Here is a 13439-nt window from a genome sequence, read left to right as displayed (position 1 = left end):
TGTGACTATACTCGTATACGATGATAGCTATCAAAACATTGATTATGAAAGATTTTCCTGCTTTGTAGACAAGTGTTTGTTTCTGCACGAGGGTCCATTTATAGAAACTTTGCATTTCATACTTGGTCAAACATGTGGGTGCTGAAGATATTAGAGTCTGGATTAGAGCTGCAGATAAGTGTTCTGTGCGTGAACTGCATATCCAGTTCATCAGCCCTTCTAGTGCATCTTTAACCATACTTCCAAGGAGCTTGTACACACGGTGGAAATTGCTTGTTACCTTGAAACTAGTTGACGCGGTTCTTGTGGACGATGTTAGCTGTCTAATTTCTTTCCCTTCCCTCAAAATACTGAATCTTGGATTCTTGAAGTATCCAGGTGGTGATGAATTTGTCAACAAGCTTTTATCAAGTTGTCCTGTGCTTGAAGAATTGGTTGTGGTGCAGTGTCCTGATGATAATGTGAATATTTTCACCATTAGAGTGCCTTCTCTAAAGCGTCTAGGCATGTGTAAATCATAAGAAAAAGATACTGATAATGCACATGGTTTTGTGATAGATGTTCCTTCTTTGGAGACGTTGGAAATGCTATGGGTTTTGTGCCATTGAGAATGAAATGCCTAATATTGTAAGGGCAACTATTGACGTTAATCAGACTCATCCTCGGAGGAATATTCTGAGTTCTTTGATTATGTCAGTCAAGTGTCTCTCTTTATGTTTTATCTTTTTTTTTTTTTTGAATTTGTCTCTCTTTATGTTTATCAACCTCAAAGGTATTTTCTTCTTAATTGCAAGTTGTGGTTTCTTTCATTCTGCCATCTGCACGATTGGAAATAGTTGGTATTCTTGTGATCAGGTCTCTAGCCACTAACCTTTCTTGTACTTAATTTGTCTTGTATGCATGCAGGATGCATATCATGTTGGTAGTATCTTCCACCATCTTGTAGAGTTAACGCTATGCAGATGTGATGAGCAGTGGTTGAACCTACTTCTTCGTTTGCTTGGAGATTCCCCTAAATTACGATCTCTCAATCTTATTCAGGTACATATGTAAATCTCAACCCAACTCATTCAGTGTCTTTGACCAGGTTGTTTTCCAATTCATTGTCTAATGTACTATCAGTACCATGCCAATCAGGCTGACGAACCGAGCCCCTGCTGGATTAAACCGAGTTCAGTTCCTAAATGTTTGTTATCGAGAATGGACAGCCTATGAAGGAAAAGAAGAAGAGAAAGAACTGCTAGGATATATCTTAAGAAACGGAATCTGTTTAAAAAAGGTAACTGTCTCCTCCAAAATCCACTGACAGCGAGAAGAAACTTGAGATGATCAAGGAGTTGAATTGTCCATTAGGTGTTCACCTACCTGTCAGCTTGTATTTAAGAGAAGCTACAGTAAATCATGTCAAACATTACAACGTTGGGTTATGTTTGGTCTGAATGTTAGATATACTTTTGATGTTTTTTCTTTTTCACACACACCACACACAACATATAAAGTTAACTATATAAGAGAGTAAATATTATAACATAGATTCTCATCCATATCTGGCTTCACCAACAAATATTATATTCATATTACATTAGTGTCTCATGTCTTTTCACTCACCGTTTGATATGTTGACTGTCAAAATTTGAAGGTCAACTATTAGAAGTTAACAATGCAGTCAAAACACAATGATTTTTTGTTTGTCAATGGTCAACTATCCCCTATATAGAGAAGCATTCGCTGATGTGTCGTACGTAAATACTCCAATTCGATTTTGCACTTATCTCTTGGTTTTAGGTGGTTATGATTGCACTCATCTCATGTTTTCAGGTGGTTAATTCATTTTGCATTCAACTTAGTTTTGTTGATTATTTACACAATAATAGAGACATGTATTTTTTGTTTTTAATATTAAACTACATTAGGACCCGTGCTAGAGCACAAGTTGAAATTTCTTTTATTTATATTGTAATTTTTATAAAAAAATATAATTTATATGATTATTTTAAAAAATTGTTGTGAATAAAATATTATGCAATAAAATTATATACAAAATATGAAGACTTGAATTTTTTTTGAGATTTTGTTGCTAGTATAATCAAAATCACTCTTAATTTGCGGAAGAGTGATTAATTTTTGAGATTTTGTTGTCTATATATGGTTAATTAAATATTTTGTGTAGATTTTATTTTATTTTTTGGAATATTTTTTAACGAGATTTAACTAATGTTTACAATCCATATAACTTATAACCTATCAAATAATCAAATAACTAATCTTATAACTCATATTATATAGTTTACACAAAAATGTTATGTACTTTCGTTTTATTATATAGAGGATATGCAAAGAGAATCTTGGAGTGTACTTTAAATTAATGTTGCTAATGTGTAATATTGTATATAAGGGTATGTATTGTTCGGCTCTTCAGTTAAGCAAATAGCAAGAGAGAAAATTCATCGTTTTGCTTGATCAATGTATATGATGTCTCTGTGTGTTTTTTTTTTTGGGCTTTAATTAGGACTAATATGTATCTGAAAAGTAGATGGTTTCGATTTATAGGAGATCATGTACTTTTTATTTGGACAAAATAAGAGGTCATATTCATGCAGTCAATTTGGCTAATGATTTGCATCTTATTAATGTTTTTAAACAGAATCTTTGTTTTTTTGGAAAGTTTGATAATAGTCAAACGTTCAACTTTAATAATATTCATTTGTGACGTGACTATGATTCCTAATATTGGTGGCTAATTTCTATAAAAAATGACATTTAGTACTCGATTTAAAGTTTAATAGTTTATACACATTTCAGATTATATATTTTAGTCTAATAGATAAGGAAATAGGTAAATGTTTCAGATCCGTTTATGTGTAGGTTTTATTTGTAGATGTATTTGTGAATAACATCTATAACATAAAATTATAGTGGTTTGCTTTAAAAGTTTGAATTAAGGGATCAGATAAGTGAAATGTAGAAAAACAATCCTTGCACAACTGCTAAAACTAGGACATTGACCTAAGACAAAAGAAAACTTCCACAACAGTACCTTTCATAATGAACTACGTGCTAATTAAAGCCATGGAGACAACACCATGAAGCAAACAATCAACTCCAACAACAACCACCAAATATAGCTCTTGTCAAATCACCTTTGTCTTGACATTGATTCCCTTGCAGCTACAAACAAAAACCCATTGTAACATATTAACAACTCTTCCAGTAAGTTCAAATTCTTGGTAACAGGGTCTGAAAACCAGCTCTACATCTGTTAAAAATCACAATGGGTACTTTCATGAATCAACAATCACAAAACAAATGCGAATATAAAATACTAACTAACCGTCAGTTCTTCTTCTTCCTAGTGCAGTGATGAGTAAGCAGGACTCCGTTTCGTGGAGACGTAAGCTGAAGCTCGCACCTCCCACCTCCCAAGCAGTGTAAACGAGTAGTGTAAGGATCCCAATGTTGCTCTGACTCTGAAGGTGGCTAGAATTTGGAATTCCAGCTTGTTGTTCTGCAGCTGTTTCTGGAGCTCCATTTTGTGTTCAAGGAAGGCTTTTGAAGTCTGAGACGAATCTTAAGGACCCAAATTTTGTATCGTGGGTTGTCAAGTTGAAGGGATAGATCAATTGATGAGCAACTACATTGTTGTTGAAGTATAGTTGTGTCATAGAGCTATCAGCTTTTACTTTGATCATCTTGTTCCGGTTTTCAAAACTGGAAATCGCGATCAAGTCTTCAAGGTTGGAAGAGTTGGCGCTTTGGATGTTGAATAATATTGGCAATTTGGGTCTGATCACAAGCATAGCGAGCGACACAAAGATTAGGACGATAGCAAAGAGAGATGATACCTACTACACACCATATTCACAATGGCAAAGATAAAAATGATACATGCGACACACCAAACCTAGAACTATACATACGGACTGAGTAGTTTTTTTTATATACGACTAACTCTCAAGAAGTAGGTCACGTTTTGAATGGGGATTCGAGTTACAAAATTAAAAATGGAGTCGAGTGTTTCGAACAAGAAAAGACAAATAAGAAGCAAATCTGAAAATATTACTAAGTGTAAAAAATTGCAAAATTTTTGCTTAAATTTTGCTTAAGAATTGCTAAACATTTTTGTCTCTATATTATTAATAAGTTTCAGTATGAAATAAATAATAACTATCTTTATTTGGCTATAAAATTTGAAAATACATAAAATTTAAGGGACTAATATGTAATTTATGATTTTATTGAAAATTGAATTAAAAGTCTCTTAACATGGACACAAAAATGGAGATCTCTATTTTAGGATAGGTTGGAAAGGTTTTTTTTTTCTCTAAAATGGAGTATAACATATAGAAATGGTTAATAGGTGGCAAAAGTTTTTTTTTTCTCTAAAATGGAGTTTACAAATAGAAATGGTTATAGGTTGGTGCTGAGCTAGTGAATAAGGAGGGGGATCAACTGACCCCATAACATTTATGAAATTTTTAATTTATGCTTGTAAATGTATTATACAATTGCAAATTTGGTTTTTTTTTTAGTGAGTTGACCCCCAAGTCTCAACAGTAACAAAAGAACAGGAAATATCAAGTAAAGATTCTAGAAGAAGATTAACAGGAAAAAGGAAAAGGAAAAAAGGAAATAGCAAATAAATCTAAAAAAACTAATAGGAGAAAGGAAATAACACAGACTAATTAGGAAAAAGAGGAAAACATAAAAATTACTTAGAAAGGAAATAATAGCAAAGACAATAGAAAAAGGAAATAATAGCAAAGACAATAGAAAAAGGAAAACATAAAAAATATTTAGAAAGGAAATAGGATTGAAGAATCTAACGGTTCAAAAAGAAGATAGGAAATAGCTAACATCAAATCTTGACTGTCATAAACCTTACAGCAAGACATGTCAATTCATACAGTGTTGGTTACTATATAACTTCTCATGCTTTTCCTTTTCCAAATTTTAGCTCGTTAAATTTCTCATTTTCTTTTGTCCAAGTCTCTGCACTCTGCGTGAGGATTCGCTGTTGAATCTTGCTTTCAGTTGGTTTAATAGATGGTGTAAACACAAGTCTTTGCTTTTTCAGGTTATGTATTGTGGTGCCATCTTTAATTAACTATCAAACTTTCTTGGACCTACTACTATATTCAAAGAATTATAAAAGGGATTTTGGCCAATAATACCATTTTTGCTTAAAAACTTGTCAAAAATGCCAATTTCGGTTGAGTTCGTGAGAATTGCCATTTTTTGGGTTTGGGAGAGATGATTAAAGATGAATTTGCCCTCGGCTTAATAGAGCGGAAACGTTGGCGGGCAATTCAAACAAAAGACGCACATTAATGACGATTGGACATGAATTAATGGGAGCAAAGCTATGGTCCATAGGGTGTTTCATAGATTTAAGAAAGAGATAATGGTAATTAAGAAAGAGATAATGTTCAGGCATTTAATCTGGGCACCTGCAAATTCCCTTGTCTGTTGTCAAAGAAGGTTTTTTGGTCCAGGAACATTGTCTGTTGGAGATGGCTTTTTGATTGTCTATCAGAATTATAATGTCTATCGACATTAGATTTTCAATCGGAATTCAAATGTCTATCGACATTAGAATGTATATGGACAAGTCTCATTTTAGAGATGACAATGCAATAGACCAAAAAATACTGCATTAGTAGTACATTTATATTAAAGATAGACGAAAACAACAAGAATACATGTCCATCGACTAGGATAGAGATAGAAGAAAAGAAAGAGTAGACAAAAACTTCTGAGTAACAATTTCCACCGCATGGGACAGAGATACGCGGGAAGATAGACAAAAACAACATAAAGACATGTCCAACAGCATTAGAATGTCTATCGCCAATAGATTGTGTATGGACAAGTTTCATTAAATTGGCTATGGTCATATTGTAATAGAGAGATGACAATAAGGTAGACCAAAAAACACTGCATTAGTTGTACAACCATATTAAAGGTAGACACAAACAACAAGAATACATGTCCATCGACTAGGATAGTGGTAGAAGAAACGGTAGACATAAACAACAAATATACAATTTCCACCGCATAGGACAAACATTAAGTGTTGTTTGTACAAAAATGGACTAATAATTCCTGTGTGACTTGCAAATGGTCCATCAGCGAGTGGACATCTACCTTGTCTGCCTGATCTGGTCCACCATGGCCACATCATTGTCAGTGAGTACCCCCAACAACATTACTACAGTAACGAGAAATGAATATGTTAGTTAATCGATAGACAAACGAGTTTTGAGTAACAATTTTCACAATCAACAATGGATGACCAAACAGATATGGTTGTGATGGACATGAATCATGCCTATTTAGTCTAGTCCACCTAAAACGAAGACATAAATAGGCATAAATGGGGGTGGACATACCGTGGCTGTTCTAACTGGTCTACGTGATGTATTATAGGTCATGCGCTTTCGTGGTCAGCAGACATGCATTACAGACAAACATGTAAACAGTGGACACCTACTGCGTCTGTTGAATGTTCAAACTGAGGAAACTACTAGTCCTACGGAGGGAGAACATACCCAGTTCCTGCATGGTCATCAGACCTGCATTGGAGACATAATAATGGGGAAAATAAACATTTCCTGCATTGAATTTGGTCTACTAAGACATAACACTGAGCAACATAAATAAATTCGGTGGACAAGTATGTGGGGTTAATATTGTGGTCCATTTGCTGAGATAACCTATACAGTTGACAAGTATATATGTTAGACATGGAAAAGTAGATATAATCGAATTTCTTCAAAGAAAATTAACAATACACAAGAACCTCTCCTGGTGGATGTCGTCAACCTCCTGCATAGTAGGTAACTTGTAAGTTACCAAAGACGGAGTGACCAAAAAAGTAACGGTAGACCAAAACCTTTCCTGAAGGATGTCTATGAGATAGTAAGTGTTCTATCGTCATATAAAAAACATTGGGTGGACATAATTTTCAGATCCTGTAACTGGTCTATCGAGAAAAAATAGTCTATCAGATAACATTTGGTCTATCTTCATATAAAAAAAAACTGGATGGACAAAGATCTTGGATCTATTAACTGGTCTATCAAATCGAATTCCCTGTTTCATTTAACAACTATTTTCGTTAGAAACAGACAAAAATTCTTAACACGAAAGACGATTTAAGCGGCTTTGAAGCTAGTTCGAAACAAATAAAACGAGAAAGACGAAAGGATAGGGTTTTTGGATTTCTTCAAAAAATATAAAAGAACGCAATACTTCTCTTACATACCAAGGGTCGGGTTCGGAACTAGGTCCCCTTATCTCGCCGACCGGGGCCGGTGGAGGCGGAAAAAGCGGAGGATTTCGCCGTAGAAGTGACTATAGGAAGAAATTCATCATTACATCCAAAGACGTCGGACTGTTCAGGCGGATGTGCGGTGAAGAAGAAGAAACAAAGAAGAAGGTGATAAGACAAGATAGAGAAGAAGAAACGAAGATTTATGAGGAGAAAAGAAAAAACAAAGAAGAAGATGATAAGACAAGAGAGAAGAAGAAACAAATATTTTTTTCTGTTTAATTGTTTAAGTGTCGTGAACGATGGGAGAAGGGCAAAAGGGTACTTTTTGGAATTTTTGCCATTTTTGCCATATTTTTTGTAATTTTTATCAAATGTGTCATATTGTTAAAAACTTTTCTAATTTGCCATAATCATTAAACATGGCAGTATAGGCTTTTACTACATTGCCCTCCTAATTACGTTAGTTCGATGGCGGCACAAGGAGAGGGGACAGGCGCATGATGAGTTAGTGTGACACGGTTAGAGATAAGCGCGTGATTTTACGCGGTTCCTGGGCCACATGGTAGAGAATTTCGTGGACAATTTATAAATTATAGTATCGTTATTGTGGACGATAATAATTATGGAAGACCACAAATAGGTGGACTTTACGAAATTGGTTAGCTGTTGTTGAGCGGACTTATTACCGACTAACAAGACGTGTAGTTAATGCTAGAGGGTTGGATAATGGGGAGTTTGCTGGATAATTTGCAGAGCATCCAGGTCTAAAAAAATCTACGTAATTGGAGAATTTTTTATTTTTGTTTTTTGGAAACGAGGCGGAGGAGATTTTTAAGGAGACGACCGACGTGAGTATTTGTATGGTTGTGGTGGACAAAAATTCTGTGGAGAAGTTATAGGTGTTGTCCTCCAAAGCAGCCATAGAAGGTATAGTCGTCCGCCATTAATGCTGGTGGTTGGGGATCTAAAGAAGTTTTTGTCATTAAATATCGTGGGTATTTAAGTGTGTAGTTTTAATTTTTTTTATTTTGGTTTGGCAGGACATAGGGTTTGAGAAAGAAATGGAAGAAACCGTGTGTGTCCTTCGCGGCGAATGGGTATGTTGTGAAAACGGATAATGGAAATTATTCCTGCCCATGGAGAAATGGGAAGATGTGTGTCATATGGAATTGACACATGTTTCCGAGAGTTTGAAACAACAATCAAAACCGTTTTTCGTTTAACCAAGGAGTGTAGCGTGGTTATGACCTTTTGTGATTCAGGTGAGACGGCGCCTTTAAGTAATGGGAAAATGCCCCTTTTTTTAGTCAGCAACGATGTGGAGTTGGCGCTGTTGAAAAGGAGAATAATTCAGTTTCTTAGGATGAGGTTGTACGTTACAGTTAAGGAAGTTTCGGAGGCTGTTGGGTGCGGGGTGGAAGAAGAACCCCTCTGCGATGATGTCCTCTTGGCGTATGCGGAGGGACTAGAAGCACAGGACAAAGTACAAGACAAAGGTGAAAGAGTTGATGGTGTTGTTAATGGACAAGAAGGGTAGAACTCGCAACATAAAGAACAACAAAGTGAGTCTTCTATGATGGACGACTATATGTCTACATTGTTGTCTTCTATGCCGACTATAATGGAGAAAGATGGCGGACAAATCAGGGATTGCCCAAACAGGCCAACGAGTGATAGGAATGTATGTTATTTGGGGTCAGTGGACAACCGTTCCACTCTGAGTAATACTGTCATAGATTTAAGCGTTGACAGGACTGCTGGGCCACATGCATCAAAAGCCGAGTTGTCAACGGAAGACAGCCTGGTTGAAGTGGCAGTTTGGTCGTCGAATACATTTAACACTGATGAAGATATTAGGGATGCAGAGGGTCTATTTCCGTTTATGAGGATGAGCCTGATTACAATTTCGACGAGTGGAGTGAGAGAATTAACAACGATTATCCTATTAACTGGGATCCTTACTTAATAATAGATACAGTTGAGGGTGTTGTGCGTCACCAAGGAGAGTCGACAATGAGACTGGGTGATGAATTAGATGTGTTTGGGCAGGGTGTGAGCAATGAGCCCGACGAGGAAGAACAACCAAGAACAGTTAGCCAGGTCAGCATTAGGGATGAGGAGTGTAAGAGAGCTAGATCTGCAATCCTTGACGTTCATGACCCCTTGCTGTTGGAAGATGCACCACCTTTTCATGATAATGTCAAAGGCGCGCCAAGACAGGAGAGAAACATGGACCTAAAAAAAGCTGAAGATTCAACTTATATAAGTCGGATATTTGAGAGCAAGGCAACTCTACGACAAGCGATGTGTGTATATGCCATGTAAAGGTTATTCAAATTCAGAATTGGGAAGTTTGACAAAGGCAGAGTTATTGCAACATGCGTGGACAAGAACTGCGGTTGGCGAGTATATGCAACCAACCACCCCGAATTCTCAGAATGTGGAAATCAAAGCTGTAACTTTGAAACACACCTGTGATGTTTTGTCCAGGTCTAAATATGAGGATAAGGCGACAACCAAGATTTTGTCTGAACTCTTGGAAGCAAAATTTGAAAATGGGAAGAGAGGTCCACGAGCTTGTGAGCTACCTGAGATGGTGCTGTCAGAGCTGAACGTAACAATTTCCTATATGAAAGCATGGAACGCAAAGGAGTTGGCCATGAATGATGCCCGTGGCAATGAAGAAAAAGGTTATCGTTTTTTTGCAACCTATCTGCATTTGGTTGAGTCGACGAATCCAGGGACGATCTAAGATATTCAGACATGCGTGGATAAAAAAGGGAATACTAAGTTTAAATACTTATTTTTTGTGTTTTGTGCGTCCATCAGTGGGTTTAAGTATTTGAGAAAAGTTATTGTAATCGATGGGACAAGCCATGAAAGGTAAATACAAAGGATGTCTTGTGGCGGCCAGTGGCCAAGATGGGAATATGCAGATCTTCCCACTCGCTTTTGGAGCAGTCGAAGTCGAGAATGACAATGGTTGGGTATGGTTTTTTAAACATTTACAACAGTTTGTCCGCGATGAGGAAGATTCGGTTTTTTGTCAGACAGGCATGCATCCATTTATTCTGCAATGGGCAAGGTACATCCACTGGCGCACCATGTAGCATGTGCAGTCCACCTATTTAGGAATGTAAAGCATCAGTTCCACTATGGTGGTCTTGCTAACATGGTTTCAAAAAGCTGCGAGGGCTACATAATCGGTGATTTCGAGTACTGGTGGAAAGAAATTAAGAATTGCAAGCCAGCTTGTGCGGCCTATCTTAGAGACATTGGTCTATCCCATTGGACACTATCACACTTCTCTGGTAATCGGTACAATGTAATGAGTAGCAACATCTCTGAGTCCCTAAATGTAGCAATGGTTAGGGCGGTGGATTATCCTATTGTGTCGATGGTAGAATTCATTATGGCTATATGTTGATGTGGTGGTTTTGGTGTAGGAGGGACAAAAGCTGGTAAAACGAAAACAAGATGTACACCAAAAATAGAGAACATGTTGATATACCACTTAGAAGATTCGGTGGATTGGCTGTTTTATCTGCCAGTGATTGGATATACCAAGTTAACGATGGAATTAGGTGTGTGTTCACTGTCGATTTGGAGAATAAAACCTATATGTGCAGGATGTTTGACGTCCTGAAGATCCCCTGTTGTCACGCTTTGGCAGCCTCACAATTGCGGGGAGTCGATAAGTACTCACTGGTCAATGCTAGTTACTTTGTTGCTCCTTGGTTGAGTAAGTACAAGGGTATAATTATGCCAGTCCCTAATGAGAAAGACATCAATGTCCCTGAAACATGTACGGAGGTTGATGTGAACCCACCAAACACAAACCAAGGTGGTTGGAAACCACGTAAAAGAAGGATTCCATCTCAGGGGGAACTACACCACGTAAGATGCTAGTATTTACATGTTGGTGTAACGTTTATATTTTCAATATAGGCAGTTGACATTTAGTTTCCCATGGCAGGGAAAGTAGAAAGGGAAGTAAAAGAAAATCCGCAAGTGTGGACGTTGTTTCAAAGTCGGGCACAACAGGAAGACATGCTCCACTCTAATTTGATAGGGTTAAGTTGATGGTTGACTCTAATTTGATAGGGTTAGGTACGTGGTTCGATGTGAGTTTGGAAATTACAATGTATTTTTGGGAGTTTTTGCTATTATCTACACCGTTGTGTGTTTTTTCGTTGTGGGAGTCAGCAAAATATTTACATGTATGAGTCAATATTTTCTTGTGATACTGTTGACCTATTCGAATTATGTTTTTTTTTGCTTTGGTGTTTAATTCTAATCAAACTATTCCAGTTAAATATGTTTTCGTATTAAAATAATAATAAATGTATGATAGACAATTTACTGGCAATTTCAATAGACTATCACTAGAGTGGTGGACAAATTATTGATATCTTCGGACGGACAACTTATCGGTATAGTCAAATAGTCTACCTCTCAACTTATAGACACGTTAATATGATGGACAACCTGAAATAATTAGATGGACCACGTATATAGCATGTCGAATAAGGAATAGATGGACAATACGAACTGATGATTGAATAAGGAATATACTGTCCACTATAAACAAAATGTTTTTTCAGAATAAAATAATAATAGTTACAGTTAGATGGACAAGTTAATGGTATATTCATTTGTCTACACTCGTGTGATTGACTATTTATTGGTATATTAAGAAGTCTACCCCTATATTGAGTTAAGGTTTTCAGATTAAGATAATTATCTTATGACGGACAACTTCTCGATATAGTAAATAGTCTACCACGCAACTGATAGAAGAGTTAGATGATTCGGACAACCGACAATAATAAGATGGAAAACCCGTAATAATGAGATAGACAACATTCATAATGGATAACATACATACGATAAGAAGTTTGTTATGATGGACAAACACGTAGAAATAGTTTAAAAAGGGAGAAGAAGCACCAACTTAGAGAAGACCTGTCGAACGTGGACAACCGCTACAAAACAAACGATGGACTACTTGAACGCATAATAAAGGCTGGCAACCAAGAGAAAGAGGAGAAACCTAATGGCAACCCGATGAGAACATGAAACGTACTTTTTCTTCCTAAGGCTAACCCAGAATAGTTAGACCCTTGGTTTTCGATGGACCCCCTCACTTCGTCCAGTAGCTCCGTGTAGCCATCAACCGTGGGACGGATTTGATGCCTCAATTCCCTCATTTCTTGACCAGGAATTTGACTTTAGCCCACATCATCAATGGTTCGATGGTGTCGCCATCAGGTCCTAGAGTGAGGTACGATATTCGGTCCTCTTGTTGAAGAATCTTCATGTGGAGGTCGTGAATTTTGTCTAACACGGCTTTTTCCCAGGACTTGATGAGATGAAGCCCACCGTCCTATCCAACATAGAAAACATTATTTTAGCACAGGTTATTAGATCTACTTTTTAGAAAATAATGTTTGGGGCTTACGTAGTTATTTTCACACTTGTAGAATAAGCGGCTGTTGCCATGATTGGTGTCTGGTTCCAGAACCATGGCACCACCACTGTTACGCTTCTTATGGATCCCAAATTTTCCGCTGCGTTTGTCGCGGGAATTGATTGACAAGGAAGATGAGGCAGATGAGGATGAGGATTGGCTGTAACTATAACGCCCCATTCTTGGGAGAACTTGTTTGTTGTTGATTTTCTTCGTTTTCGGCGAGAAGAGGATTAGGTTAAAAATGTAGGTGATATCGGTTTTAACCAACAATATAAATAAATAAATGATAGATCAATATTAGCCAGTTCTGACAACACATAAGGGTTTTGACATTTGATTTAAGCAACAATGCAAACAAGTGGGATGATGGAGCCCATATTACATTATTAAAAATGTAGACAATATAAATGTTTAAACGGTGGACTTGTGACAATGTCATTTGAGTTTAAGTAGACAAAAGTAGACAATGTAACAGACAAAAAAAACGAACTTAAAGGACAACATTAAACAAATTTAACTTAGCTAATCGAGACCCATTGACTATGGGATTAGGAACAACTATTTAAACCTTTGACATCGCCACCAAGTGTAGCAAGGGGGGCACCTGTTGGACAGTGAGAAACTATCGCAAAACGTCAGATACGGATGATATTTTCCTCTCCAACTTTAGCAGTGCTCTAGGTCGACTCTGCT

At 36.9% G+C, this 13439-nt stretch overlaps 1 protein-coding gene and 1 pseudogene across 1 annotated transcript; both read left to right on the top strand.

Moving 5' to 3' along the window:
• LOC147935363 (putative FBD-associated F-box protein At1g32375) overlaps positions 1-8391 on the top strand; it is a 13011-nt pseudogene extending 4620 nt beyond the window's left edge.
• A 2359-nt stretch (positions 8392-10750) lies between these two features.
• LOC147935362 (uncharacterized) lies at positions 10751-11182 on the top strand. Its single transcript, XM_087472944.1, has one exon. The coding sequence runs from the start codon at positions 10751-10753 to the stop codon at positions 11180-11182; it is 432 nt and encodes a 143-aa protein (XP_087329070.1).
• The last annotated feature ends 2257 nt before the right edge of the window (positions 11183-13439 follow it).

The sequence above is a fragment of the Camelina sativa genome, chromosome 11 (assembly GCF_030686135.1).
Source record: "Camelina sativa cultivar CO46 ecotype springtype chromosome 11, ASM3068613v1".
Classification (NCBI taxonomy): Eukaryota; Viridiplantae; Streptophyta; class Magnoliopsida; order Brassicales; family Brassicaceae; genus Camelina; species Camelina sativa.
This window is presented reverse-complemented; position numbering and strand designations above follow the sequence as displayed.